Source organism: Poecilia mexicana, unplaced genomic scaffold, assembly GCF_051168715.1.
Source record: "Poecilia mexicana isolate PSO_F unplaced genomic scaffold, ASM5116871v1 scaffold_1, whole genome shotgun sequence".
NCBI classification, from domain to species: Eukaryota; Metazoa; Chordata; class Actinopteri; order Cyprinodontiformes; family Poeciliidae; genus Poecilia; species Poecilia mexicana.
In genome coordinates, this window is record NW_028263370.1 from 16,055,632 (window position 1) to 16,073,424 (window position 17,793).

The 17,793-nt window shown below is 38.6% G+C and overlaps 1 protein-coding gene across 1 annotated transcript in view; it reads left to right on the plus strand.

The window, feature by feature from the left end:
• The first annotated feature begins 1,776 nt into the window (after positions 1-1,776).
• The window catches only part of LOC106922552 (alpha-1,6-mannosylglycoprotein 6-beta-N-acetylglucosaminyltransferase B-like), a 127,792-nt gene continuing 111,775 nt past the window's right edge, over positions 1,777-17,793 (plus strand). The window contains exons 1-2 of the mRNA XM_014995069.2: positions 1,777-2,283; positions 9,392-9,504. Of these exons, the coding sequence (XP_014850555.2) occupies positions 2,216-2,283; positions 9,392-9,504 (181 nt within the window). The 5' untranslated portion in view covers positions 1,777-2,215. The remainder of the gene's footprint in view (positions 2,284-9,391; positions 9,505-17,793) is intronic.

Sequence of the window (17,793 nt, forward strand, 5' to 3'; positions counted from 1 at the left end):
TTTTTGCTCCAGTGCTTTGCTGTCTACAAAGGCTAAGTCTGTGCTCATGTAAAAGAGGCCAAAGATCGTTTACATCTATCTATCTATCTATCTATCTATCTATCTATCTATCTATCTATCTATCTATCTATCTATCTATCTATCTATCTATCTATCTATCTATCTATCTATCTATCTATCTATCTATCTATCTATCTATCTATCTATCTATCTATCTATCTATCTATCATCTATTAGTGCAGTACCGCTGTGTACCGCTGAGTGCCGCTGTTGCATCCTGATCTCATTCGCTGTCCACGGTCCTGAAATGCTATGGATAGATGGATTTTGCTGAAAAATATTAGTAGTCACAGTATCAAATACTAGTTCTTCATTTGCAAAATATCTGAAATAAATAATTTTAACTTCTAAAAAAAAACACACTACCCAATAAAATTACTATTGTCTGCTTCTTTGTTGTTGCAGACAATAGTAATTTTATCTGCAACAACCTAGATGCTAAATTCATTAGCATCTAGGTTTTCATGTTACAAGAGAGAAACAACAAATAGTAAGGTTAGAATAGAGGCATTAGATGCTAATGAATTTGAGAAAATAAACAAAAACCATCCCTGATGGTTAATCATTGCATGATGGAGACACGAACGCGACTAGGCAGCAGGGTCTCTAACATGAGGAGTTGGAGACTACAGTACGAAAGATAATAAGTCAAGACAGCTTGTGAAGGAGGCAGTAATACAGGAAAGATGACTTGGCACCTTCTAAATAAAACAACAATATGAAAGTTGACGAGCTGGATAAATGATTAACATGAACTGGTTTCCCTAAAAAGATCTAATTCAAATTTTGCAAATAAACAAACAAAATAAAAACCTGACTCCATTTTTGCTGCATATAACTAGAAAACAAAATTAGCAGAAAAAGAAAGAAAAAAAATCTTCAGCCACTTTTGAGTTAAACTAAACCTACTAAATTATTCTAATTAATTATTAAGATCACCTTACTCATCTAGGTTTTCATGTTACAAGAGAGAAACAACAAATAGTAAGTTTAGAATAGAGGCATTAGATGCTAATGAATTTGAGAAAATAAACAAAAATCCCTTTAAGCTCCATTCGAACAAGATGGCATGTAAACATCACCCTTACAACAACGGCTGTTACATAGCTCCTTTTCATAGGCAATAACAAACTTAACAGTTAGTTATTGCCTGATGCATTTAATTTCTTTTAATTTCTTGCTACAACACAGACAGACACACACATCTTTACCAACCAAAATACTTATGACTGTTCTGAAGTTTTACAAAGTTGATCTAGTTGTTCATAAAGCAGTCAAAATAGCCTTTGTGTTCACTACCGGAAGCTGCACGTGATGAACGGGAAGAACACCGGAATTAATGTAAATCTTCGGTTCAATTTAAATTAAACTGTTGAGGCAGGATTTGGTAGGATTACATAAATCATATTTTAAAACAAGTATGAAATATGAATGAAAAAGGGTTATTTTTTAAAGAATACATTTAAAACCAACATTGATTTATATTTGAGGTAATATTCTGAAAGATTTTCTGCTTACATTTTATACAGAAGTAATACAAAAATCAAAAGAAACTAATAGATTATATACTCTTCTGAATTCACACAGTATTGTTTCGTCGCTTCAGAAAACGAGCCTTCTTGTGTGAGGCTATTATTTTGAAAGTATCAACCGGATGCGGTAACCTTTACCTGTGATAAATTACATGGTGATAATTGTAAGAGCAACCGGGCAGAGCAGTCAGAGTCGCGCTGGCTCCACTGAGAAGTTCAGCCCTTCGGGGAGCGGCGTCCTCTCACTTTCTACAGAGAAATAAAACGTAGTTTGGAGCAGACACATATTTTATCTCATGGTCTTGACCAGAACGCCGTATTTGTTCAAGACTTCGTTCGGGCGACGCTCTACGGTCACTTCTGTCCTCAGTCATAGCGTCTGCTTAGCGTTGAAATAACGCTATAAAAAGAGGGTGGGGGGGGAAACCCGACCCTTTTTTCCTAGTTGCTGAATGAAACTTTCCATCATTCCCCACGGAAGGAGCGAAGACGCACCAGCGGTTACTGAGGATAAAGCGAGCTGGAGGACGGGGCGGACCGCTGGATGGGACTAAGATGCTCGCTCCGCTCAAGTTCCAGGTCGGGAGGTTAGCAACCATGTCAGCGGGGGTTCGTTTTGGAAAATGATTGCTGGCAGCACCGACGGTAAAATAATGGTCAGAAGATGCCTAGTAACGTTCAAACCATTCAGGTAAGACTAACAAAAAGAACAAAAAATGTGCTTTGTCTTTAGCTTTGTTTGCTTTATGTCTACATTTCAGCTGAATTCCGATTGTTTTTATCTCTTCAGGCTTTTCTGCTCACCACTTTCATGAAATGTTAGCCTTATTTGGGAAGCTTATAATGCAATGCATTGGGATGTGGAGTGAAGGTGTGTGTGCATGTGGACTCCAGATGTTTTAGTTTGCCATCCAGATGATTTAAAACCGCCTCCATATGGAGACACCGACAACAAACAGCTGCAAACAGGGAATTAAGTCTTGTTCTGTAAATAAGGCTGCGCTCCGACTCACTTCCTGACTGTGCGGACAGCTCTCTTCTGCCAGTGTGCGTGGCTCCTGTTGTATTTTAAATACACACACGATGACCTAAAGAGTTGATACTTTATTGCTATAACCATCCTCCATTAAAAGGCTTTGTTATTTCATACATACACTGATTAACCACAAACCTTAAAGCCAGTGGAGAGTAAAGAGGAGACAGTTTTTCAAAGCAGCTGCACTTTAGAGCAGAGGTCTCTGACTACATTCCTCCGGAGTCCTGCAACTTTTAGATGTGTCCCTTGTCCTACATACTTGAATTACATGGTGGCTCTGCATCACTAGGGTGCTGTCAAGCTCTACAGAGCTCTGCTAATGAGTTCATATCAGAGCCAGGTATGCTGAAGCAGAGAGAGATTTAAAGGTTGCAGGACTCTGGCTCTTGAAGAATGCAGTTTGACACCAGTGCTTTAGAGGACGGGATTAAATGAATGCATGATAAAAACTGATCTAAAGTGGGAGTCCTCCTGGTACCCAGTGCTTAGGGTTAGGCTACCAGCTCAGAAGTCCAAAGAAGCAATATTGAGTTGACTGCTTATTTTCTCTTAATATAACACAGTGTTTTTGAAATGATTTCTTTTTTACATCACAAACAAAAACTTTTTAGTATTTTGGAATTTAATGTGACAAGCATACACAGTGGGCTTCATGGAGTATGTGAAGAATAAATGGTTTTCAAAATTTTCCTTACAAACAAATGTCCAGAGTCTGGCATGTGTTTGCGTTCAGACAACCAACGGTCTTCACAAATCACATTGTCAGTGATTTGTAATTAATGCATGTTTTTCTTAGTAAAAATCCAGCTACTCTGTGAAGTCCTCATTATCAGGAAGGCAAAGGAACGCAGCGGGCAGGTCTCAGCGACAGAAACATGTAGAAGAAGAACGTGGCCTGAGCTTTTTGACCGAAGTGCAAGATGTTGTTCTGTGGGGGGACATTTGTCACTGCGCCTCAACACCTTCATTGAGAAATACGGTAGAGGCAGCATCATCCTAGGGGATTCTTTTCTTCAGCAGGGGAAGAAAATCTGATCAGAGCTGAGAAGCAGAGGGTTGGAGCTAAATACTTCTTTTGGAGTCTTATAGGAAAACCTGTGAAATAATCCAGACTGAAGCAGAGGTTCAGTTTCCAGGAGGAAAACCACTGAAAAATGTACAGTCAACATCTAAATGGAGGGTGTCCTGCAACCTTTAGATGTGTCCTTGCTTTAACACACCTGAGTCAAAAATCAGGTCATTAGCAGGACTCTGGAAAACGTGATTGCATGCTGACAAGGTAATTCAGCCATTTGACTCAGGTGTGTTGGACCAGGGACACATGCAACACCAGTTCTTGGACTGTAGTTGAATACTCATGTATTAAGGATTTGTTCCAAAGCATATCCAGATGTTACAATGGACCGGTCTAAGTCCAAACCCAAATCCAAACGAGAATCTGTGGCAAGACTTCAAAACAAACAAGCTTGTGGTATTCGGCAGAGATAAATGATTTAATTTCTAGATGTGCAAAGCTGGTTGAGACATAACCCATAAGATTTGCAGCGGTAATTAGATTGAATGATGCTTCTGCACAGTTTTGACTCAGAGCAATACAATTGCATGCCACAATTTTCTTATTTTTGTTTGCAAAAATAACTGCAAAACATGTGTTTTTTTTTTTTTCCATTTCAGACTTAAGCAGTCATTTGTACTCTTCAAATAAAAATACATCATTAGGCTGCTGAAAAAACTGGAAAACATTTGTTGAGCATAGATACTGCTATGGGAACGTATGGTTGTAGGAGTCACAATGAATGAAGACTTGTCAGCTTTGCTTGATTGTTGATTCCTACACTTGATTAAACCAAAACATGTTTCAGAATGCAGCCTGGCATGTAGAAACTCCAAGTAATTCACTCCTTTCATGCTATGAATTTAGGACGGTTTTGGTTGCAGGGACAGTTCATGAAAAACAGCGAGACCAAAACCTACGACGGCGCTCCCACATGCCGCGTAAAATACTTCTGGAGGCAAAATCTGATAAATCTTGGTGTGCGGAGAAGCCTGATGGCTGATAGCACATCTCTGCCTCTGATCCAATTATAGAGAGCCGAGCATTTAGTTTAAGCCTGTTAATTAAAGTCTCGTCAGGCAGGACCAGGACCTAATCCTTTCATATCACCTATCTAAGGCCACTTTAGAAAACCAGCTAAATGATATTAGAAGAAAACGATTACCCTCGGACACCATCAGACCAGCTGCGGCACACCCACACTAGCTGCTGCCTCTGTCCCTGCTCTAAATATATATATCCACACAGGAACCAAACAACTATTCATTTGCCGCAAATGTTATGCTAAGAAAATTACACTTAGCTGAAAAATGAGCCCTTTGTACCGTGTCCTCTGTACAACCTTTTCTATCTTTTCAAACATGTTCCTATGAGTCTTAAGATTTTTTTTTTCTTCTCAATTACCCATTTCACAGAGGATGATGATAAAAAGCAAATAATAGGTCTGCTGAAGTGAGAAACACAGGTGGTCTAGGTGAGGTCAGCGACTTTAATTTGCAGCTTTCACACACTTTATGTGGACAGCAGATGGTCGTACCGTAAATGCGTAATCCACGCAGGTCTAAAAATTTCTGGATCGTGGCCTCATATTGATGCCGAATAATCTCTGAATTATAATCACTATATTGGCTGGAGTTGCTGTACTGGTTCTCTTTGGCTTTTTGAATATGATTGAGCTATTCTAATACATTCCTCAAAATGCCTGGAAGCAGATTGTATTATATTCCCGTTTCCTAGGAGAGGAAAAGAGGTAAATGAGAGAGCTCAGTAACTGATGAGATACTTTACGACTTTGACGTAAGCACTCTCATTTCCTCCCAAGTGTTTTTGTCTTTTGTGTGTGAGTGCGTGAGTAAAGAAATACTACAACCAGAAGTGCTCATTGACATGCTGGTACTTGATTTTTAAATCCACTCGGTGAAATCTAGAGAGTGTAATGTCGGTAGTTACGTAAGGTTGGCTAACAACCAGATTCTGACAACTACAGTCATACCTGAATAACTGCAATCATGACTAGAAGAGTTTTAGGGCATGTATCGTTCAGCTTTGCATATCTAAAGAATGAAATTATGTTTCTGCAAAAAAAAAAAAAAGAGAGAGAGAGAAACGCTCCAGTTCAGTCAGAGTGGATAGTGAGTATCTACGAACCTCAACGTTCAGGTCTTCCTATGGACTCATAATTGTATTAAGTTCTGGACTTTGACTGGGCTAATCAAACACACAAATATGTTTTGATCCAAACCATCCTGGTTGTTCTGGGTTGTTGTGCTCAATCAAAAATACATTCAAAATAAAAGCCAGTTGTTATACACAGAACCAGAAAGTAAACAGTCAGGGGTTTTACGTTAATGTGGCTCCAGTTATTGTTGATTCATGACTGGTTCTATAATAAATAACTTTTAGTAAGGAAGCAGTTTCCACAGCTAAGTTTGATCTTTCTGTTGCTCTTCACAATTTTCTTTCACTCGACCGAGACAAATCTTTGTTTTGTGATCCCTGTTAAGGGATCTCTAAATATTTCCAGCATTCAGTATGTGGTGAATTTACTTAAACACAAAAATGACAGTGAGCTACTGTTATTCCAGTGTTAATCCAACTTTTTATTACTGTGGAAGTTCAATGGTTTAATTTTGTCCTAAAGTATCCTGAGTGAAATTAGCTAAAATTTTTAAAATTTTTTAAATGATGGTTTGTTTATATGAGCCTGCTGCCAATATTATTTCCTTTGGACCAGTAAAGACTAGATATATGGTTAACTACAACACACATCATTTCATGGGTTATTGTTCTGAGCTGTGTATGGAAACCCATTTCTTGCAGCATCAACAATGGTGAAAAAAATATCCTCTGACGTTTTGCGTGACTTTGCTTGCTTACCCTTCCAGAAAGTGCCATCAGGCGTTACAGAGGGCCGTTCAACAGCCCTGCCTGCTTCTGATTATGAATAATTCATTTTTGTTCCTGGGTTAAGATTTAAGTTATTGCCACAACATTCAAATTGTTCTTTCTCAGCTTTTTGTCATCGTGTACATCTCTGTTTCTGCTCTAGTTTATTGCTCTACATCTGGATATTTACAGTGCTATACAAAAGTTTTCATATCCTACGCACTTTTGTTTTTTTCAATACAGTTTGGTTACAGTCGTATCCTTTTTGGATGGCTTTTAATTTTTTTTAGAAGAAGGAATCTGAAAAGTGTCAACTAAATGTCATGTGACAACATTTAAATATGAGCTTTTATGAAACTATTGCTTTACACTTCCATGTAGACCTGATGCTTGAAGGTTTATGTCTACTATTTACAAAAATGTATATTCACTTATTAGGGGATTTCTAAAGGCATTTAGGGGTCTCTGGATTTTACTTTGAGGTATGGGATTGAGGGGGTTGAATTTATATCCAGGGCACATTTTTAGGCTTTTTAGTGTTTTTGGTGGGGTGGGAGGGCATTGAAAATCACCGTGCCATTTTCCCTCCTCTTTACAATTATACAGTCTAGCACAGCTTCTCACAGTCCTTCAACTGCTTTCTCTTGCTTCGATAAGCGGTGGAGCAGTAAGCATTTTAAAAGCAGGATTTGACTCGTTAGTCATGGAGGCCGACTGGCGTTTTGTTCACTGGATGAAAATCCCAGGCAGCTTTTCCTCCCTGTTTCACTGAACAGTCTTAACATAATACGATAACCCTTGATCCATAGATGCTGTACAGAGTATCCTAAGTAGGGCAGGATTTAAAAGACCTTCCAGGTCTTTTTAAATCAAAGATCCCAATCCCTTAAGATCTGACCCTCAGAGTCTTATTTTCTTTTCTATTATGGGCTGTAAGAGCCTTTTAAATATAAGATCTACGTTTCAAAGAAGAGCTGAGCAGAAGTTACTGTCCCACAGGCTGATCTGAATTTGAGCCAATATTCCAGATGTGTGTTTAGTGGATCAATGTGTGAATCCAGATTAAAGCTGCAGTAGGTAACTTTTATGATTTTTAAAAAAGGTTTTTTAATTTCTTAAAACTGTCACCATGACGTAGCAGTATAACATGAGGCAGATTTCTGAAAAGGTCAAGCTCCTCTGCTTCTTTCTTGTGGTCCTTCTGACACTTGCAGAAATTCACAGCTATCAAACACTCTTGTGTACATGATGCAGCTTTGCTAATGGCAGAGAAACAGTTTACCGTTACAGGAAAATTGTTCCTCTGTCGTCATCGGTGGCCATTTTAACTAGCCTGGGAAGGAGCTGTACCACAGCAGAGAGCAAGAGGGAAGGTCTGAGCAGCGCATACCCAGCTGTGGGGAACGCTAACACGTAAAGTTTTCCTAAGACATGAAGTAATTGTCTTTGAAAGACTTTGGATGGGAGAGTCCATCCATTCCTTTCCAGTCTACATTTTTCCCGCAGGACTCCATCCTTTCAGATCTTCTGCACAGCTTGAAATTACTATTGAGATGTAATTATAATTCTACTTGATTACTTTTGAATCCTGTGTTTTCCTGCATCAACTGCAACTTACCGTATATTAGATAATGTTCCTCTCTCTCACTGACACAATAAAAACAAAGAAGAAAAAAAGGATTGACATGCTTGTTTTAAACTCTACATGTACAAGGCTTTCCAAATATATTCACATACCTAGAACTGCCTCAACAAGCTGTAAAGTTGTATTTTATTGGGATTTTATGTGACAGTCCAACACAGGGCCATCATAATGGAAGTGCCTATTTATGAGGCAGTGGGAAATTATTCCAGGGAGTGCTTTTTTTTCTTCCTTCAGTGGTGAAAGATGTGGTTCAGCTGCAAACCTACCGAGGCCGTGTGCACTCAAATCTGGCCTTTGTCAAAAAAAAGGGAAAAAAAAGACAAACAGTTGAAAGAAAGACATGAACATGACATCATGTTTCAGCTTTGTCATAAAACGGCGGGGGGGGGGGGGGGGATGAGAAACAAGTGGAACAACATGTTCTGTTCAGATCAGACCAAAATGAAAGTTCATGCAAAATGCTATGTGCCTTGTAAGAGTGACACTGCACATGACCCTTACAGACGTCCTACAGTGAAAATGTTGTAGTGGAAGCATCATAATGCATCGAGAACACAGAGATGAAAACTTATCAGACTGAAAGAGAAAACAGGTACGGCTAAAAACAGGGAACAGAGCCTGCTAGAAGGTACAAAGGACTACCAACAACCAAGCAAGAGCAGAAACAGAATGGTTTAGATCAAAGTACGTTCATGTGTTGGAATGGCCCAGTCAAAGTCCACAACTAAATCAAGTGAAGAACCAAAGGGAAGACTTTAAAAAATATGCTAACAGGTGTTCTCCCTCCAGTCTGAATGTACTTAGGCTTTTCCTTAAAAGGAGATTGGTGAAGAATTTCAGTTCCGTTTTATTCTGTTTCATTTCAGCCTGTAGACTTGCAGCTGCAATCAGAGTTTTGAAAAGTTTAAATACATGAAGCTGAATTCAAATCCACATCACGTTGCTCAGAAATGTATTTGAGTCGTTTTGTTTAAACGCTGTATCCTCGTACTTTCACTTCACAAATATTTGCTACTTTATGATGAATCGCTGCATCAAATTATGGCCAAAATACATCCAATTTGTGATTGTAACATCAAGAAATATGTTAGTTTAATGGGTGTAGCGACTATGTCCAGTAAATACATTTACCTTTTGCCGTCTTTCATGTGATCTCGCTCTCCTCTCATGTGTTGCAGGATATTTGTGGTGGGAGTGGGCTTCTTCAGCCTGTGTTTTTTAATGACCTCTCTGGGGGGGCAGTTCTCAGCCAAGAGACTGGGAGACTCGCCATTCACCATCCGTACAGAAGGTAATGACAAGTGGTGTGTTTGTGTGTGAGCAGATGCATTTCTCTGACTGCATGTGCATCTTAACTGCACGATTATGCTAACCATGGCTGCATGTATGACATAATTTAACCATGGCTATCCATGTCTCCAATTAGGTAGAAAACAGGATTTTGAAAATATTACTTAAAAACAGTGGATAAGATCCTGGCCATGATGATGTAGATTGATTATTTATAATACTCCTCCTTTCCCTGCTACCACACACGTTTTTATTTCTTTTAATTATGATGCTTACCGCTGATGAAAACACATTTACAATTAGAATAATTAAAGTTTCTGCTTCCCTTAACCCTCATATTTTGTCTCATTTCAACATGTTTTATTGGGATTTACATGCTAAACTAATACAAATGAGTGTTTTTTTATGAAGTTGAAGAAAGTCACTTGAACTGGAAAAAATAATTATTTAGCTGATAATGGATTTTTGTCATTTATAGTTGGGGTTGCTGAGCATAAATGCATACCACACAGACTTTACTTTCTCATGTTTTCATTTTTCCTCCATTTTAAAATCCTGCAGTACTCTGAGTTGGCCTGTCGCATAAAACCACTATAACGTTTTGTAGCGTTATGTGACAAAATATACAAATGCTGAACGGGTAGAAATACTTCTTCCAGGCCCTGCTTTAAGCCAAAAGCTACCTCTAATGTGTTTCTCTTCTGGTTATTTAGTCACCAGACCATAGAAGTCGTAGTTCTCCTTGAGCAAAAATCAAAACTCAAGTGAGATGTCATTTTACATCGGCAATAAAATCACATGACCAAATGCGTGGGCTGGAATGATATGGCAAAGATGAAGGACTCCTGATGTAATCTCCTGCTGTGAGAGGTGTGAAGATTGAAAGTCAGAGGTCACGTTTTATGGAGGCCAGCCGGTTCTCACCAGGACTTGTTAAAATAAGAAGCTTGGAGGGCATTTCCACATGTTTGCTGCATGTTTGCATCCCCAGCAGCCAGCCGTGGGTCAGTGTGAGTAGGTGTTAGAGAGACTGCAGAAGATGGAACAAGTGCTGTTTCAGAGTGAATCATTCAGCTGTTTGTGCACATGAACTTGATGTCTTTCAGAAAGAAATATATTAAAGCTTGCAGCGGTACGTGTGTGTGTGTGCGCGTGTGTGAGCAATAGAGCAACATGGGGATGAATGGCTATGTGTGTGTTGGGGAAAGCCATTTGGGATTACAGTTATAAATTGAGATTTCTAAATCTGTGAGATAAATTAGGATTCATGTGTGCGAGTCGGTGTTTGAGTAAAACGTGCTTGATTAATCAGCCATTCATGTGTTGCAGCAGGAGAAGACATCTGGAGCAGGCTCATTAAAAACTGCACAGTCTCCAGCTGCATCCACCCAAAGGAGTTAACTGTGTGTGTGTGCGTGTGTGTGTGTGACTGTGTGTGTTGATGTACATTTTGTTTTTACCACTTATGTGCTTAAATATCTAAAAGCTATGTACAAATGACGCTCCTGCGTCTGTATCTGCTTCACTTGGCTGAATTTGTCTGTACGTTCCCCAGTGCTTCTCCACTCCCCTCTACGCACGTCTCAGGAGTCCACTACCTTTCCTGCCTTTTTCCTCTCGTGTGTGTTTGCGTGCCTGTTCACGTGTGTTTGTGATGAGACGGCTGGAAATTGGCTGTTAAATGGGGCGACGGCAGCGATGTGGGACAAGATTGAAAGCAGGGAGACCGAGAGACCGATCCATCTGCTCCCTGCAATATCAGCTCCGCACAACAACTGGCCTTTGCATTAGGCCGCTACTCGCCACCAGCAGTGCAGTACACACACACACACACACACACACGCACACACACACACGCAGAGAAAGAGAGACAGAAGCAGATAAAGGCGATAAATGCACATAGTAATTTTTTTTCCCCACGTTTTTTTATTCTGCAGGTTCTTCATTTGCGTTTTACTGGGTATTTAATATGGTTTTGACAACATAAAACATTTTGTAGGTTCATTTAGCATAAACATCCTTTGACTGCTGACAGAAAACTAGAAAGCTTTATTTTTCATTTTGTTAAAAGATAAGAACATCTATTAATTGGTCATTTTGGTTATAACTTTGGATAGTGACAAAACAGCTGGAGTGCACCTGTAGAAAAATCTTAATACTCAAATGGAGACCAAAGCACTAAAAGAGACAATATATTTGTTTTAATTGCCATATTAAATCTTTCTGCATATTTCCTTGTTATGAGCTTGTAACTTTAAAAAGAACAAATAAGATTTTCAGAAATCAGGATTGTGGAGTTGAAACATTGCAGATATGTCAGCAGTCATTGGAGTGTCAGCAAGTTTTCCAGGAAGAGAAAAAAAAGTCAGAGAAACTGCTTGCAATATGAAGCTTTTTTCATTTGTTGTTTTTAATGCTTAAAATCTTGATGGCTTGCTCTGTCCCTCCTGGCTGACAAACGGCCCCTCGGCTCTTCTGACAAGAGTCTTAGTCATTCCAAAGTGCAGCGGAAAAGCCTTTATGAAGCACATACTCTAGTTTCAACGTGCAGTGAATTGTCCCCTTGAAGATTTAATCAGTTCCGAAAAAGCTGCTTATGTAGGTGCAAATTGTTTCTTTCAGATTTTTATTGTTTCACATTTTTGTGTTTTTCTTTTTCTTTTCTTTAGTCATTTTCTGTTTTACTGTTGTTGCTTTAAGATTTACATTTAGCTTCCATATCAGGTCACATATTAGAGTTAAGGATCTGATTCACTGGAAGCAGTTTGCAGACTGTCGCAAGATACCTGATTTTAATCTACATACAAAACTATGAAAGGTAATCACCAATAAATTGATAAATTGATTTTTGTACTTGGATACATCTAACCACTTTTAATTACATACAAAGGTAAACCTTGTGAAAAGTAAACTATTAAACTTAATAACTTGTTCCATTTTTGGTTACAGCTGGTATGAATTTCTTGTAATAAATGGAAATGAGTCTTATCACTGTGCAGTAATTTAGCCAAGCTCTTCTTTAAAGTCAGTCACTTTAAGTTCAGATACTGAGTCATAGCATCAGATTTAACTTTGGGCTTCAACTAGGCCATTCCAAAACCTTCCCTCCCACTCTTAGAGGCAGATTTCCTGCTTTGCCTTGGATCATTTTCCTGCTGCATAATATCAATAATTGAAGGCTGGACTTTTTCCTTCAGCATTTTCTGCTGAGGAGCCGAATTTAAAGCGCTGGAGTTTGGGAGCGAAATGTGACTTTTTATTGTATTTGGTCAGTACTTTTTTTTTATTGCTAAATGATGCAAACTGGCTTGAAATGAGACGAGTGAATCTTGCAGAACCTTAGGTGTTTTGGATTCAGTTGTGATCTGCTGGATAAGTTTTAAAATGCACTTAAACTGTTGGGGAGTTTCACCATTGCTCCATGATTTGTATAAAGGTTCTCACTGTGAGCCATTGCCAACCTAACCATTAGAAGGACCTTTTCAGCCTTTTGGAAAACTTCTTGTGTTCTTGAAGTTTTTTTTTGTTTGTTTTTTTTTTTGTTTTGTTTTGTTTTTTTAAGTGCTGCTTTTTGAGGCCTGTTAGCCTGCCTCAGTTTGTAAATGGATAAAAGTGTTTGTTGATCTTACAGTATCAGGCTCGGTTGTGGCTGCTGAAAATGTGGCAAATCATGGTTAACAGTGAAAAATTAGTTAGATAATCTGAAGGGCTTAAGTGTGATAGAAAATCAAAAGTGAAAGAAATCTGTAAATGCTATTTTTATAATGCTGTACGTGGATTTTAATGGATTCCATCTCATACTCAGCCATTTGTGTGTGCATGCCACCGATTGTCAGCCACAATGTTGATGCTATTATCGTGTCTTACCTCGAGCTGCATTGATAGCAATTGTTTGGGCATTAGCTGCGTTTCGTTGCCACCTCTTGCGTCTGTGGATTATCAGCTTCCACCAGAGATTCAGAGTGCTGAGTCTTTGCTCAAATCCTCCCTCCGTGCCTCATCAAGAGCTGTGAGCCGGAGATGGAGAACTAAGGGCTCAATATTGAAAATGAAAAAGTGGGGTTTTGTGGCAGGAGGTGGGGAATAGAAATGCATGTCTGTGTATCCGCGAGAAGCATTAAGGTTACATTGATCCCAAAAGAGTCAGAGGACGTTTTTGGCTAAGTTACTGTGGTTAAAAGCCTTGCATTAGAGCTTGTTATGACTTTTATTACACCAAGGACCGCTGGAAGCCCTGAAGCATGTCTCACAGCATTTATCTGTTCAAATATAAAGATTTAAGCTCTTCTTGTCAAATGGACACACATTTTATTAAAGTATTTGCCAAATCATCCAAAATAGAAGCTGTTTGTTTAGTAATAATCCTGTGCTTAGTTTTAATCAGAGTCTCAGACTAATGACTGCTTGACTTGGATTAAAGTGACTACTGTCAGCTGGAAAAAGACTCATGCCTGAGAGATATTATGACTTATGTCCTGAGAGACGCTTGGTGTAGAATTCATACTGAATTATCAGTCCACAGATTTATGTTCCTTATTATTTATCTTATCCTTCTTACAGGTGATTAAGATTTTAACAGTAAACCCAACTCAAGATGAGATTTTATCAAAATTTTGGGAGGAAACAGGAATACCCACATGTTGTTTTCATACATTCATGTAACTCCTAAAATGCTAGTTTGTTAGAACTTAAACAAAAATCCCAAAAAGGGACAAATTTTTCATTTGGGAAATGTAAAATGGTGGTTAAATTCTCACAGTTAGGGATATATTTATTTATAAAAGTAATATTTTTCACAATAAAAATGCTCACCATCACTGAAACGCACATAACTGGCCTCACCAGGGAAATGCTGGGCTGCTGCCAGTGAAAACCTGTTGGTTCGACTCAGACATGGGCTTCGTCTCCAGCGACGACAGCACCAGTGGGTTGTAGGTCTTGTACTGAAAGTGTTGCCAAAGAGTCATTAGCTATTCGTCAATACAGATGTCTTTCTCTCTGTTCAAGTTGAGTGGAGCCAATGTGGTCGTATTGGTCACGGTGCTTCTCTGTTACTAAACCCAAAAATTAATTTTTCTATCAAATGTGACTCCATTGAATGAGAAATAAGCAAGCTTTCAAGCTGTATGAGATTAATTGGCAAAACTAATTTCCTTATTTTTCTAACTTTGTGGCAATTTAATTTATTTTGACCACCCTGAAAAATGTTGTGAACTTATAAACCAGATCTTTTTGTGAAAGATAATGTCTCGCTGGTGCTGCTTATTTCTATTAAATTAAACTAAAATAGTGCGCTATCTCAAAGTGCTTCAAATATACCAACAGCTTGTTTGACCTCACAGATTTGGCAGCTACTTGACTGCAGCGTTCCCAGTGCAGCAAACAGATAGCCGCATGTCTGTTGCTATGGTTGTAAAATCCAATGCAAGAAAAATAAACAGATTTCAAAACATACAATAGTTCAAATATTATGTTATTTTAGATTTCAAACAGTAAAGGTATAACCCTGTAGATCAGCATGGGTAAAACTTACATCCCAGTGTCAATAAAAGCTATTCAGCCCATCAATATTTTACCCTTTTTATTGCTTTTACAAATCAATCATGATCAACTAAATTTGGCTCTTTTGATTAAAAAACAAACCACCCAAAAAAACTATTTATCAAAGTGAAAACTTATTTCTGCAAATGTTAGTTAAATTAAAATATGTAATATAAAATAAGTGATTTCATAAAAATTCAGATGCATCTTTGGTTGCTATCAGGACCATCGCTCCACCTGTGCACCTCACACCTTTTTGTAAGAGTGCAACGTCTGAGGAGGGGAATACTTTTCATAGGAACTGTTTTCTCTCATGCACCAGTTTGCAGTTGACTAAACACCGCAGAGGAAGGTTTCACAGCAGTTTTGTTAAATACAGTAAAGATACAGTCTTTGACAGCAGACATCTTGCAGCACACAGACAGCTTTTTACGACTAGCGGGTATCAGTGAAGCACATCATACACCCCCACTCTTTTTTTTTTTTTTTTTTTTCTATCTCCCGCACTGGATGCTCATCTCCAGGTACATTCCCTGCAGTTATGTTTCCTTTCCATCTCTTCATGTCGAACAAATCTGGCATGGCAATCTTCTTCTTGTCGCTGATGCTAGGTGCAGCTGGGGAGTCACTTAGGGAGTCCACTTTATCAGTGCAGTCATCGCCTCAGGGCTCTGAAAGGACTGTGTGTGTGTCTATCTGTGGGTTTAACAGTTTATGAGTCTCTCTGGATGACAGTATCAAATAAGTGCCAAATGTATAAGATGGCCAAAAGTGAGCGAGTGGATGTGTTTTTGTGTGTTTGTTTAAACTGATCTAAAATAAATCTTCCAAAATCCAAGATTTACTTTTGTCACAGCTTAAGATACATTGGAAACTCTGGAGGAGCTGCAGAGATGTGCAGTTCAGGTGGGAGAATCTGTTTAAAGGACAACTGTTGGTTTTCTAGAGCAGATTGGAAAATTGAAAAGAGCTAACGACAGGCTAATCCTGGAATAAAGCTAGTTAGAGACTGCCAATACAGAGGTGCACTTTTACATTTTAACCATAAACTTCCAACCAGAGCTATAATGTAATGGTTTAAATACAAGCATATTATATGGCCTACTCAAAGCCCAGACTTAAATCCTATTGACAGTTTGTGGGATGATTCAACAGCTGACGTTCAAAGATGCAATCTGACGTGGCTTGACCCATTTTAAAAAGAAGGACAAAAGATTTCAGACTTGATATTTTCTAAGGAGGCAGCTGCTATTTGCAGCAGCAGTTCCAGTTAGAGCTAGAGTATGTAACTTTTATGAAATATTTTTTACATATTTATTAAAGCTGTCACTATGTCCTGAAAGTATGGCACGAGACAGATAATCTATGAAAAAAAAAAACTCCTCTGCCTTCTCTCAATGCTCCAAGTGCTAGCTAGAAACAGCCAATCAGAGCCCGGAGGCGGGTCTTAGCACTTGTCAGTCACAATCTCGTATGGCGCTGCTCATCTCCCTTCCCATTTCGCTTTCCTCTCTACTACCGCTACACCTTTTTTCGCATCAGGAGATCCTGTTGTAAATGCTCAGGCTAGTTAGCATAGCCACTGACACCAGCAGATAAACAGTGTTCCTGTAATACTAAGTTGTTGTTTTTTTTACCATTAGCACATGTTGGCATGAATTAAGACACTCCTCCTGCCTCTGATTGGTTGTTTTTGGTCTGGAGCTGTGAATTTGATAATTTAACAGGTTATCTTCCTCATAACAAACTGTCAAAACATGGTGAGAGCATTAACAAATATGTAAAAAGCATATTCTACATTAAGTTACATACTGCAGCTTTAAAGGTGGTTGGACAGAGCATTGACTCAGGAGGCTAAATGCACAAAATAACTTCAGATTTTTGCATGAATAAAAATTTAGAACATGTAATTTTTGTCATTATTCCGCAATTAATTCACAGGTATTCACTATTTTGATCTGTCACATTAACTTACAATAAATTCAATGCGCTGATGCCAGTAGGGAATTGCTTTTTTCCTATAAAAAGGGAGAGACACGAGCAAATTCAACAGATTTTTTTTGCTCAGCATGTGCATGCACCTTGAAGCTGTGATTAATGGAGATCTCAGCTACAGTCGCTGGTGTTGGATTTGCAAATTAGGAAATCTCCTGTAGATGCAATTCAATACTTTACTTGTCAGCATACCATTAACAAGGCTTTCCAAATGATTTCTCTTGAAAAATTGCATTACTGCACAGACACGGGGAAGTGGATCAGAACTACACTGTCAGTGAGTTTCAGAACTAAAGTGTATAAATTACAACTTAAAGACTTCTTAATGGCAGCTTGGACAGACGATATGTTGTTGCCTTCCTCAAGATTGCAGAGTTGCTCCCTGATCTGCTTCCAAAGTTGAAGCCAAAAACAGCTAAGTGTCCTAATTAGAATAAAATGCAAATAAATTAACTTAACTGGATGGTTTAAATGGTTTACCTTCATTTCAAAGATAACCTTTTAGAAAGAAACCATTAAGATAATATAATTACATTAAGACATTGCTTTTTTATCATGTGTTATTATTTTATCTCATACATATAAACAGAAAAAAATCAACCTCAAGCAATGACACATTTCTGCTTTTCACTCTGGATCTGACATTACCATGATAAGTTGGCAGGAAGTTTGGCTGTAAGAGTCCCTTCACACAGGACTCAGACCCAGCTTTGCTCTTCACCGTACAGTCTGACCTAGTACGGTGAGACTGTAA